The following is a 12,519-nucleotide window of genomic DNA, read 5'->3' as shown; positions in this document are numbered from 1 at the left end:
GTGGAATAACAGCTGCAGAGAAAGGCAGAAAGATTTTCAGGCCCCCGAAAGCCAGATGGAGCAGCCCCTGACTCCCAGGAAGACCCCGCAACTCCAAGCTGCTAATCACTGCTCCCCACAGAGGGGCTCCTGACACCTTAGGTCACCAGCGTCATTCCTCTGAAAGTTGACTTGTAACAGTTGGGAAAATGTGTTTCCCTTATTGGCTGATGAGCCTCCTGACCTTTTTTCCTTCCCATTCCTCTTCCCTTTATGTCACGTTTACAAGTTTTTCGGCCTCTGGCTTCATAGGAAGGAGGTTAATTTAATTTTCTGCCAGGAGGAGTTCATGTGGAAAATTGCTCTAGAACTTTCCCGGCTGCGTGTGAATTACTGGCAGTGAGAAAGAGCATCCAGGCAGCTTGGGAACCTGCAGGGGATCAAGGGGATGGGAGGGAGGGGACCCCAAGGCCCTGTCCTAATTAGAGCACAGGGTTTATCAAATGGGAAGAAAATGCTCTTTGGTACAAAGAGGAAGATGAGCAGGTAGAGACGGAAATGGTTTACAAGAGTTTCCTGCCTTATTTTCTTCCTAATCTATCACAGACATAAAGTTACATGTTAGAAAAGGACCTTTCCTTGTGGAGCACAGAAGCCGATTTAGGTCACAATAGGAGTGGGGACGTGCCCCGTGAGAATGCCTGAGGGTAGAACAAGGGTGATTGTCAATTTGAGCACCTGGGGGTGGACTTCAGTCCCACAGATGCAGCCCGGAGCTCCTCTTGGACCAGCTCCTCCCCTCCTGGGGGGACCTACGGTCTCTTGATCTCGAGGGGAACAGGCATCTCTGTTTGGATACATCCACCCACCTCCTTCCCCATCACTGGAAGACAGAGCAACGTGGTACCCAGACTGCAGGGGGTCTGCGGGTGCTGCTTCTCCTGGTTCCATCCCCACAGGAGGCGAGAGGGACGAACTGCCTGGCGCCCCGGTCCGTCAGCTCCAGCATCGTCTTAATTCTGGAGACGCCACCACAGGGGAGGACCTGGTGTTTCCACATGACAGCACTGGCTGGAAATCCTACCTGGGAACCTTTGCACTTGGGTAGCCCTGGGGGTAACGGCCTCTGGGTTCCCGCCTAAGGTCTGCCGAGGAGTGAGCAGTGGCAACAACTCCACTCCCTTGGCTGCGGCCAGTCCCTCCTACGGGGAAAGCTCCAAAGCACCTACTGTATGCTGGGCTCAGTTCTGAGTCAACCCAAACCAAGTGCATGCCCTCGGGGAGTTTATATTCTAGTTTGGAAGGCAGCAAGCACGGAGAGATCAATACACCACAGATGCCAGGGAGGGCCAAGCATGAAGAAGAAACACCGAGCAGGTCAGTGTTGGGGACAGTGGCGAGGGGAGCACGGGGCGAGGGAAGGGCTCACACCTGGAGGAGGAGGTGGGGGAGGCCTCTCCAAGGAGGCGCCTGAGGCAGCTCCAGGAGGAAGGGTGTTCCAGAGAAGGGAAGAGATGGGGGTGGGGAGGGGGGATGGACCGTATTAATCTGCATTTACTGATATTTTGCCTGGAGCACCAACTCCATCCAAGACTTAATTGATCATTATAACTGCAGAGCTTCAAATTCCCAAGCATTTGCATTTTTTGCAAGAATCTAAAAAACATTGGCTTGAGAGAGATTTTTGTGCTCAGGGGTGGCGGGCTTCCGGGGTCCCCAGCTCAACCCCAGGAAGCCAGCCCAGGTATCCTCTGGAAGAGCACCACTGCCCTGGGCTGCCCAGGCCAACCTGACTGCCTTCCCTGCCACGGAAGCCCATCTAGCAAGTGGTTTAGAACAGGGGTCCTGCAAGCAGTCAACCTTGGCGCTGGTTTGGAGCCCTGGTTTCCCTGCTTGCTGGGTAGCTGTGTGACCTTGGGCAGCTTTCTTGACCTGTCTGAGCTGGTAAAATGGGGTAGACAATGTGTGGGAATTAAATGAGGTAATGTACTAATTATCGGTCATCTCCTCCAGGCATTGCATTACCCACAGCAACCCAGAGGCTTGCCAAGCGAAGGGGAAGAGACAGTTCTGACCTGCAGAGTGTCATGGGTGACCAACATAAAACTAGGCAGAGAAAGAAAAAAGCTGCCCAAGTATGTACATATACTGCCCATTTAAATACTCAGCCTCCTTTCTCCAGATGAGCTGTAGCCACACACACACTACATCCTGCAGGGACTCCCCCTCTCAACCGTAAGGGCAAGACAGGTCACAGAAATGCATGACGAATGCTGAGCTAGGACAGTAGGGAGTGGTGAGGAGTGAGGCACAGTGGAGCACCGCTGTTCTGTGTACAGTGAGGAGCAGGTGTTCCCCTGCAGACACTGGTTACCATGAGGCACTGTGTGTCCAGTGAGGCCAGGTCTACTTTTCCAAGAAAGGGTAAAAATGTGGATTGTATAATACCCTCTCTCAATTTTTAAATGTTGGCGACTAATTCAAGATTTTAGAGAAGTGCCATCTGAGAACTGGCAAATCTAGAGAAACAGATTAGTGACTGTCTGAGATGGGTCAGGTGGGCGTCGAGGAGAACTGGACAATGGCTAGGGGTGAAGAAAATGTTCTAAAATTGGCCGTGGATGGCTGTACAACTCCAAATGCACTAAAAACCATTTAACTGTACACTTTAAATGGGTGGACTGTATGCTACATGAACTATATCTCCAAAGTCCCAGGTGAGCCAGAAGACACCCACCAGGGGTCTCTGCAGCCCAAGGCATCAGTTTGTGACCCATGAATGGGTGTAGGTGCCTGAGTTCTGAATTATTTGATGATGTAAGCAAAACACTGGAAAGTCCAATAATCATGTCTATTTAACTTCTAAGCATTGCTATTTTGAGTCAGGGGTCTGCACATGTACTCTGTTCATGATGCTTTTCTGAGTTTACTATTTAAATTAGCTGGTTTCCCTTGCAGAGCTCCGTTATGGCAGCGATAGAAAAGAAACACTGAAGCTGATGCCGTGAAATGTTTGATTACCACACAGACTTTGTTCTCATTCACGCTTATTTAGCCCCTCCTGACTGTTTGGTGAGGGTCCTGGTTTGCCTGGGACCAAAGGGGGTCCCAGGCAAAGTCTCTAAAATGCTGGACTTTGTTTGAAAACCAGATGGTCCTGGGAATAGCAGTTTGAGCATGCCCTAGGGAAAGAGGTCTGTCTGCAGAGAGAAGATGCTCATGGTGTTAAGTGTTCTGCCTGCAAGTTGGTGAACTAGCGTGTTGGCACTGACCATCGGCTGCTTCGTGAGCTTGGACCGGGAAGTTCCAGGGGCCCATCTCCATGCCCCCCAATGTGCCCACTGCTGAGGGATCCTCGGGGAGGGGCACACCCCCCAGTAGCAGGGATGAGTGTCTAGCTCCTCACAAGCCCAGTCAGCCTGACCTGTGACACAGGCACCTTGCTGTTTTAACTTGCACCTTCCTGATTATTTGTGAGGCCAAACCAACAACCTACGTAAGCACTGGCCCTTTGAGTTTCACTTTCAAGTTGACATTCTCTAGGGGGTTTTGTGCTTTTCTGCAATCTACTTTTAAAATGTTTTCATAGCATGATTTCTTTTTTCTAATTTTAACTTGGAAATTGTACAAATGCATGCAACTTGGACATTGTAGAAAAGTACAGAGAGACCAATGTTAGCCATCACCCCACCACCTAGAGACGGCCCACCTGTAATGATACCGTGTTTACTCCTTGGGTCTCAAATGTTGAAGAAAGTGTCAGTGTGGCTCAGCATGTTGGAATGTGGATGCGTTTTTCATAGCAACTTTGCCTCTCTCTAAACTTCTGCTCCTTGAAAGGAGTGGGGGCACTGAATCAAATAAGGATAAATGGAGCACACCGGGACTCAGTAAAATAAGCAACTCGTGCTCATTTTCCTCTCTTACTCTAAGACATGGCAGTAAGACCCATCAGAAGCTACTCAAAGTGTTGACTGCTGACTTGCTCTAAGGCAGTGAGAAAAGGCCCCACCTTTTCTGGGCCCAGTTCTTCACCTACGAATGAGGCTGCATGACGAGACCATCTCTACAATCTCAGCATCACAGCGCTGCTGTGACAAATTCTCAATGCAGAGTCCCCACCCACACGTACCTTTGCACAGGACTCAATAGAGCTGCAGTCGTCAAACCCTTGGCAAAAGATTGTGGCCAGCCTCCTGTCCAGATCTTGAATTTTGGTCTCGAAATCAGCATAATCGTCATCAAAACTCTGAAAGCAAATTAAAACACGAAACTTTTAACCGTAACCAGCAGGCAAAGCAGGGGGTGGGCTCACTGTAACCCCCACAGCCGCCCCCCACCCCCTCTGCAGGATTCAGGTTACATCTGGACTGAGCAAGCTCATTGTCATGGGGCTGCTCCCCGGGCAGAGGTTTTTGGTGTTTTTGCTTTGTTTTTATCATCTTTTGGCCGTGCCACAGGGCATGTGAGATCTTAGTTCCCCAACCAAGGATCAAACCATGCCCCCTGCGTTGGCAGCGCGGAGTCCTAACCACTGGGCCACCAGGGAAGCCCCGGGGCAGATTTTCTGTGCCGTCTTCTCTCTGCCACCGGCACTCCCTCCGTGTGCCTTCCCACTCCTGGGGCATTTGTCATCAATCCCAAGACCCCCGGCTTACCGAATCTCCAGGGTCCAAGGGGTCGTATTTGCAGTCGGCAAAAACCTTCACCAGCTCAAAGACCTCATCGTAGATCTGAATGACCTGGCTTCCAAGGATGTTGCCCCTCACGCCCCCGAGCTCAATCTTCTCCAGCTTCAGAAACTCGATGGCTGTTTTATACAGATCCTGGGGGAGGAAACCCCAGCCCCCTCATCAGTTCATCTTCCTAACTAACCCCAACGGTCCAGGCACTCATCCAACTCTGACCCTGGCAGGGAGGAGCCCTGGGGCTACACAGAAGTCTGGAGGGGCCCTCTGTGTATTGGTGTTCACGTTCTCTAAAGCCGTTTCTGGAACACAGAGAGAAGGGATGGAAGGCAGGGTCCCGTGAGTCATCTCCAAGTTGTGATCGTGGAGGAGGAAGAGCAGGAGATGAAGGTTGGGCTCGTGTCCTGACCCAACACTGGGCAAAATGCGCCTCTAAAGAAATCACACTTTACCAGTGCCCCACTTCCTCGGCTGTGGGAGGAAGCAGTTGGGAAGACAACGCAGTGGTTCCTGACGGCCTCAGGGTGCAGGGCGCCGGATGGATGTTTGTGTGTAAATCCCACACCCTCACTCCCTCCGCGGTGTGGGTCTCGCCTCGCCTTCTTCTGGAAGCCTCCCACCTCCTTTAGCCCATGGTGGTGCCTTCCTTTCCAGAATCCCCAGTTGCTATCTGTGCTCTTTGTTTTGCCATTTAATCCCATTCAGTCCTATCACATTACCTAACGCTTCTGTGCGTAGCTCTTATTTCCCGATCGAGACCCCAAAGGCTCCTTGAGGACCACAAGCAACCCCTGGTGCCTGACCCGGTACCTGGTGCTGTTCAGATGGAGGATACTCGTAGGGCACTCAGAGCCCTCCCCTAAGCCGGTGCCGAGGTTGGTGCCATTTCCCCCCAACTGCCCAAGACGTATCGAGCTATAACCCAAGCAAACCTAAGGCAAACTGGCAGCATCCGCGTGCCCTGAGCTCAGGGGCTCTTGCACCCAAGGAGGGTGGCACAACTGGCACAGCCCATCGGGCAGAGGATGGACAGTGAGGCCATTTCCCCCACCCCCCCAAAGCCCTTCTTTTCCCCAGAAGCTTCATCCGGATTCACAAATCTTTAAGGGTAGGAACCAGCAGCTACTTGGCCAGAAACTTGGCTCGGACCCGTAAGTTCTTGGGCTCAAGCCTTCAGGCATGAAGAAACACTCCATGATGGAAATCTGGAGTCTTAAGTGGGCTTCCTGCTGCCTCCCAGCGTGTGTGCATGAGAACCAGACACACCTTGCTGGAGCCCCTGCTGATGGAGTCCGTCATAAAATCACTGCCCGAGGGTTCCAGGATCCTCCCCTAGCCCTGCCTTTTTTTTCTTTTTTGAAATGGTGTAACACATGTACAAAGTTTAAAACACACACACACACACACACAGAGAAGATTACAAAGAAAAAGGAAAACTGTCTTGCCCTACGCATGCCTTCACCCGTCGCCTCTGCTCCCCAGGGGAAACCGTTTCGAAGCTTTTTTAAAATTTTAATTTGCCACGTGTCATTCCATGTACCCAAATAGGATTCGTAAATCTTCGCTTGTGCTAACTTAGTCCCATGCACTCTCTCCCTTGGCCTGCGGGCTTCCTGACGCCGGCCGCTGACCTTGCCATTAACCTGCTCATAGACAGAAGGCAGGAGAAAGGGGAAAGGCAACCAAAACGGGGCCCTTTGTTCTGGGCTAACAGCCCCGGGCCTGGCAGAGGCGGTCCAGGGACTAGGTTTCCCCTTGACACAGATGTTTGGCTATGACTTTTATCTCCCTACTGGGAGGCTACTTGTCAGCGAGCTAAGGACAGAAGACTTAGCTCTCCTAAAGTGAGCGCAGCCCGAGAGTGTCCGGGGGGCGGGGGCGGCGGAGGGTTGCCAAATTCCACCTTTACCTCGATGGTCTGGACGCGGTGGAAGAAGGAATTTATTCTGGAAAAGGCAAGAGAGGAAGGGAATTCCCAAGGCACCGGCTCCTTGTCTTTCTAGCGGGGAGAGAGAGAGAGAAGGCCACGTTTGCTTCCACACGTTCACGGGGTCCAACGCCGGGGCCGACATCACCCCGACCTATTTCCCCCGCTTTGCTCTCTGGAAACCGGGCTGTACCTTGAAGAAAAGCTTCATGTTCGCACAGCAGAAGTCGTAGGCCCGGTAGAGCTCCTTCAGCACACTCACCGACAGAGAGATGCCACTCAGCACCTCCTCAATTTCGCCCTGCAGGCCTTTCAGCACCTCATCAGGGCTCAGGTAGGCCCGCGTCTGGGCAGGAGGGAAGACGTCCCCAAGTTCGGACTGGCCAGAGGGGTGACATCCTGGGCCCCCATCTGCAGCCCTTTGGCCGGTCAGAATGACCCACCCTAGGCCGCTGGGCCGCTTCTTCTGACACATCTGGTGGCCCAGCCTGTCTGCTGACTGCGGGGCGTCTGCGGGAGCCTGAGCCGTTTCCCTCACTGGGGCCCTCGCCCCGAGCGAAGGCCACAGCACCAGCAGATTTTGGTGGCGGGTGACTAGGGGCCCTCGAGGGGCCCAGAAACACCGTCCTGCTATGGCTGTGGGATCTTGGGCCACAGGTCCCTCTGGGCCTGCAGACAGGGCTGCGAGTGTGATTTTAACACACACAGGTGGCCCAGGGGAGCAAGGTGGAAACTCACACCTTGGAGACTGCATAACCTATACTTGTGAAATCAAAGAAGGAAAGGGAATCGGTGTTGAGAGAGACAGAAGCAAGTTTGGTGTCGGAGCAGAAAAACCCCACAAAGCCTCCAGCCGAGTCTTGGGGTGCTGGGACTCTGTGGGCAGCCCCACTTCCTTTCCTCCTCCCTCCCAGCATGCGGCAGGTTGGGCTGGCATAGCCCAGGTCTTGGGAGAACCCTGGGTGTTCACCCAGAGGGCCCAGCCTTAGCCCGGAGCCTGTAAAACCCTGTGCCAACATCTTCTGCCCATTTTTAAACTGCTGGGGAACATGGGGCGGGATGCGGGGAGGACCAATCAGGAGGCAGAGACGGCAGCTGGGGCCAGGTGGGCTACCATCTCAATGAGCTGGTTGCAGAACTCCTGCAGGATGACGATGATCCTGGAGGGCGTGTTGTAGTGCTCGGAGGTGGCCCAGATGAAGCAGATGGTGTATAGCACCTTGGTGATGAAGGTTGGGAGCTGGGGAGAGACGGGCCGGATGGGCACTTTGCTGTGGCACTTCAGCTCAGCCCAGGAGGGGACCCCCGAGTGGAAGGAAGACACACTCCCCAGATCCTTGTGCCTGACCACAGCCAGGAAGCCCGCAGCCCCTGCTCCCCCAAGACACGAGCCCCAGCCCTGCCAAGTGACCCTTCTCTTGCCAACGTACCATCGTGAAGTCGGCCTGTTCCATCTCCTCCAACAAGATCTGCAGAGGCTTCAGATACAGAACTATATCGTTGGCTTCCTTCAGGCCTGCCCGGAACAAGAACAGGGGCTCATCCACATGGAGCGAAAACCGGCCCCCACCCCCGATGCTCAGAAATGGTGACGGGCTGCTCTGTGTGTCTGTGGACACATGCTCCTTCAAGAAACAGGTCTTCCTCAAAAGATGCAGCCCAAGGAAGCTGCTGATGGGGGAGGGGGACCCCCATCCTCACCGCTGGGTCAGCAAGGGGCCTGTCCCACCCCTCGCAGGAAGCACTGACACCTTCTTCTTGGGGAGGGGGTGGTCCTCTCATAGGGTCACCTGCTTACCCTCAGTGACATTTGTATACACATTCTGCAGGGCTGGCCAGTAGCAGCTTTTGGCTTTTTCCAGGATCTCGACTATTTTGTTCACTTTGGGCCTGTTGAGCTGAGAAGGAGAGAAGGCGGCGATCAGCCTTTCAACAGACCCTAGAGGAAGGCTGCCTGACCCTGCGGCCGGCGCTGGGGGGTCCACGCAGGTCACCCAGGTCCTCTCGGGGAGACTGGGCGCTCAGGACTCCAGCGGGCACCCAGGGGCAGAAGAGGCGGGCGCCCAGGGGCAGAAGAGGCGTCACCTGATCGTGGATGCACTTGAGGTTCATCAGCCGGGCATCCCAGAACTCAAACTCGACTCGGGGCAGGGGGTGCAGCCCATCCAGCAGGGCCTGGGCCGAGTCTTTGCTCAGCACGTCCCGGATCTGGTGGGACCAGTCAATGATGATGGTCTCGATGGCGTGGAGCAGCGAGTTGTCCAGGGAGGCGGGGATCCTGCAGGGCAGAGTTGGGGGAGAGGCTCTCAGCCACACCCAGGGGGTTCTTCCAGCTCTGCCCCTTCTGGGCAGGGACCGTCCTGCCCCCAGTGGCCCTCAGCCAGGAGAGACTCTGCGCCAACACTGGGTGTTGCCAGGGATGCCGGTGCCCCCAAGAAAGAGGACGAGGAGGGCCAGCTCTGGAATAAAACCCACGCTCGTGGCTCCTCCAGCAGTTCTAATGGGGGACACCATGGGGCATGTGTTGGGGGGCTAGAGGACCTGCCGTTGATAAGCCCTGCAGGAGCTGTCGCCCTCTGATGGGAGTAAGGGAACATGGTGTCACTGCAACGGCTCCAAGAGCTGCACACATCAGGCAGCTGCAAATGGCGCCCAGGCAGGTGCGAGGCGACACCTTGGAGTCCTCACCCTTCCGGGGGCCTCTGGGATGCCACAGCCTCAGTATAGAAGCACAGCCTCCACCTGCTGAAAATCCCTTCCACGGGGGGCCCCTCACTGCCCCTCAGTACCCACAGCCTGAAGCTGGGTGTCCCCTTTCTCGTGTGATGTGGGACAGGGTGACATCCTTGGCCTAGCCCACGTGTACCAGGGAGGAGGGGCTGGAGCACACGTGTCCAGCAGTTGCCAGAGCTGGAGTCTCGAGGGCTCCATTGCCTCGTCCTGTCCTGTCTTTGTGCCTTTGACTCAGCACCTCACGGCACCATCCTGCCCTCCTCGGTTTCATTAGCCCTAAGACCAGTTTGCGGTGAGACAGTTTAGCCTTGGTGGTCAGGGGCCAGGTGCCTCTCCCCGCAGTCAGCTCCCTGGCCGGGCGCCTACCTCTCCATGGACTCGAGCGTGCCGTGCAGACTGCCCAGGTGCTCGGGCACGGGCAGCAGGGTCCTCCCCTTGATCTTGCCGCTCATCACAAACATCTCGTTCTTCAGCTTGTGGACTTGCTTCACGATGTCCTCCGAGACCACGCGGGGCCACCCGCTCATGCTGGCGCTTTGGTTTAACAGGGAGTAGAGGACCTGAAAGGAGAGGGTTCTGTGGCTCTGCCAGAGCTGTCTCACCTGGGGGACGCCCAGGAGGAGCAGGGAGCCCTCAGTGCCAGGGTCCTGGGGGAACCGAGTGCTTCTCCCTTTGCAGGAGCAGGTGGGGCCAGTCGAGGTGCTGAGGCCAGTGATGACAGCCCAGCCCCTGTGTCTCTGTAGACAAAGTCCCCTGTGCCCTTGTCACAAGAGCACACATGCCTGGCTGGAAGCAAATGTTCTGTGCTGCCTGGGGGTGCTGTTACAGGCTGGACTGTGTCTACCCGCACCCCCAATTCACACACGGGACGCCCAGCACCTCCAGAAGTGACTATATTTGGAGAGGGGGCCTTTCAAGAGGTGATTAAGGTTGGCCCTAATCTAATATGACTGTTGTCCTTAGAAGAGATGAAGGGGATGCCCCTAGTGGTCCAATGGTAAAGAATCTGCCTTCCAATTCAGGGAATGCGGGTTCGACCCCTGGTCAGGGAACTAAGATCCCACATGTCAGAGAGCAACTAAGCCTGTGCGCCACAACTATTGAACTCTTGTGCCTCAATGAGGGAGAGAAAACCCACACGCCACAACCAGAAAGAAGCCCAAACACTGCAACGAAAGATCCTGCATACTTCAAGGAAGATCCTGCGTGCTGCAACTAAGACCCAATATAGCCAAAAAAATAAATATTAAAAAAAAAAAGAAGAAGAGATGAGGATACAGACACGCACAGAGGGAAGATCACGTGAAGACTCAAGGTCGTGTGAAGTCAGCTGTCCACACGCCAAGGAGAGAGGTCTCAGAAGGAACCAGCCCTGCTCACAATGATGTTCTGGGACTTGCAGCCTCCAGACTGGGGTGCTTTGTTAGGGCAGCCAGAGCAGAGAAAGACAAACGCCCGCGTACTCCAGCTTTGGGCCATGTCAGCCGCCTCTGTGGAGGTGAGAGGAGGCTGGCCTGGGTCCTGACTGAGCGGGCCCTGTGGCCTGAGTTTGCACAAGGAGGGGACGCATGCCCCCATCTCACAGATGAGGAGAGCGATGACTAGGAAAGCTAAATCACTGGAACTCTGGCAGGTCTGACTGCCTAGAGCGGACTGCACCTGCCATACCTGCTGACAGTGACGCTGAGAGGAGCAGGAGAGTGGAGAGAGACGTAAAACAGCACCTGCTTCTCCCCTTTCTTTGCTCAAAGTCTCAGAATTGGGAAACCCATCTACCAGATCTCAAATGGCCCATGCCTTCTGAGGCTACGGGCAGGGATGTCCCCAGTGCAGTATAGAGGTCCTAGGGATTTGGAGAGAGGAGAGGTGGTGGCCGGGGCCGCTCAACCTTCACGTGCGCAGCATCACCTGGAGGTCATGTTAGAAAGAGATCTGTCTCAGCCATTAGGGCAGCCGGGCCTGAGCTCTCGAATACCTGACCGGCTTCCAGGTGATGCAGATGCTGCTGGCCCGTGGACCTGCCCCTGAGTAGCAGGGCTCAAGGCCAAAGTATGAGAAACAGGTGTTGCTCCTGAGCCCTTGGCCCCGCCCCAGCGAGGCCTGGACGCACCCACCTCCTCCACGATGGCGATCAGCTGGTCCACAGGTGTGGGGCTTATGTCCCCATAGACCAGACGGTCCTTGTAGTTGTCCTTGCTGATGTTTTCAGGTTTCTTCTTGATAAAGTACAACCCTTTGGACTTGAGGGAGGCTGGGAAGCCCAGGCAGGGTATGATCATGCCAGCGGGGCTGAGTGTCAACACCAGAACTAGGACATCTGGCTTCTCAAAGAATTCAGTGAGCAAAGCCATGTTTTCCTCTGCTCCGATCATTTTACTCCACTTGTCTGGCTTGAACTTTAGGACAACAGAAGCGACACTCTCCAAATACTCTAATCTGACATCTGGTGTAATCGTCATCTTGACGTTTGCTTACACCTGTTAAATGAACAAACAGAAGCAGCACAGTCTCCTGGGGAATCTCCATTTCCCACCTGTCACTGGAACCATCTGAAATCCCTGTTCTAACCAACTGAGAAAGAAAAGGGTCATCGTGAATATATTGTTTTCAGCCATAGGTGGGCTGAGGTTGGGGGCGGACCAAGGGGCCATGTCCATCTGCCCTGGCTGGATAGCTGCCCTCTGCCCCGCTGTGGGTGTCGCCACAGAGCAGGGCTGCATGTCAATGGTATACGCTTGTGTTAACTGTGACCAGGAAGTTAATAGGCTGGGAAAGGTAGAGACAGGCACTGGGGAAAAGGAGAAAAGGAAAAGATTATAGTAAGGTAGTCTGAAGGTGATGGGGTGGGGAAAGGCGAAATGAAGCAACAGGAAGGTCAGGTTGAAAGGTCCCAGGAAGACGACATCACACCCCCAGGACATGGGCCAAACTCAGACAGTAGGGGGTGGACCCAATGTGCACATGTGGAGTTCATCACACTCTCCCTATCCTAACCCCAGCCATAGTGTATCTCAACTTTTGCCCAACCCTTCAGCCTCTCCCACCCCCCAGCTCCCATCATGTGCCCGTGGACCTCACAGAAGCTGCTCATATTCCCCTGGGAAAATCCCTCATAGCTCTCCCATAGAGACAGGGTTAACTGGAGAGTTAGGGGGACCTCCTTGAAGCCTCAAAGGGCCAGGATAAAGGAGG

The 12,519-nt window shown here is 54.5% G+C and overlaps 1 protein-coding gene across 1 annotated transcript in view; it reads right to left on the bottom strand.

Annotated features, from left to right (window-relative positions):
• The window catches only part of DNAH17 (dynein axonemal heavy chain 17), a 108,791-nt gene extending 97,005 nt beyond the window's left edge, over nucleotides 1-11,786 (bottom strand). The window contains exons 1-10 of the mRNA XM_057715191.1: nucleotides 11,442-11,786; nucleotides 9,694-9,887; nucleotides 8,680-8,872; nucleotides 8,393-8,492; nucleotides 8,025-8,110; nucleotides 7,709-7,834; nucleotides 6,788-6,940; nucleotides 6,577-6,666; nucleotides 4,638-4,805; nucleotides 4,112-4,228 (exon numbers count right to left, since the gene is read on the bottom strand). Coding sequence (XP_057571174.1) covers nucleotides 4,112-4,228; nucleotides 4,638-4,805; nucleotides 6,577-6,666; nucleotides 6,788-6,940; nucleotides 7,709-7,834; nucleotides 8,025-8,110; nucleotides 8,393-8,492; nucleotides 8,680-8,872; nucleotides 9,694-9,887; nucleotides 11,442-11,786 — 1,572 coding nt within the window. The remainder of the gene's footprint in view (nucleotides 1-4,111; nucleotides 4,229-4,637; nucleotides 4,806-6,576; nucleotides 6,667-6,787; nucleotides 6,941-7,708; nucleotides 7,835-8,024; nucleotides 8,111-8,392; nucleotides 8,493-8,679; nucleotides 8,873-9,693; nucleotides 9,888-11,441) is intronic.
• Nucleotides 11,787-12,519: the final 733 nt, after the last annotated feature.

The sequence above is a fragment of the Hippopotamus amphibius genome, chromosome 17 (assembly GCF_030028045.1).
Source record: "Hippopotamus amphibius kiboko isolate mHipAmp2 chromosome 17, mHipAmp2.hap2, whole genome shotgun sequence".
Taxonomy (NCBI): domain Eukaryota; kingdom Metazoa; phylum Chordata; class Mammalia; order Artiodactyla; family Hippopotamidae; genus Hippopotamus; species Hippopotamus amphibius.
The sequence above is the reverse complement of the archived record's forward strand: the minus strand, read 5'-3'. Positions and strand labels throughout refer to the sequence as shown.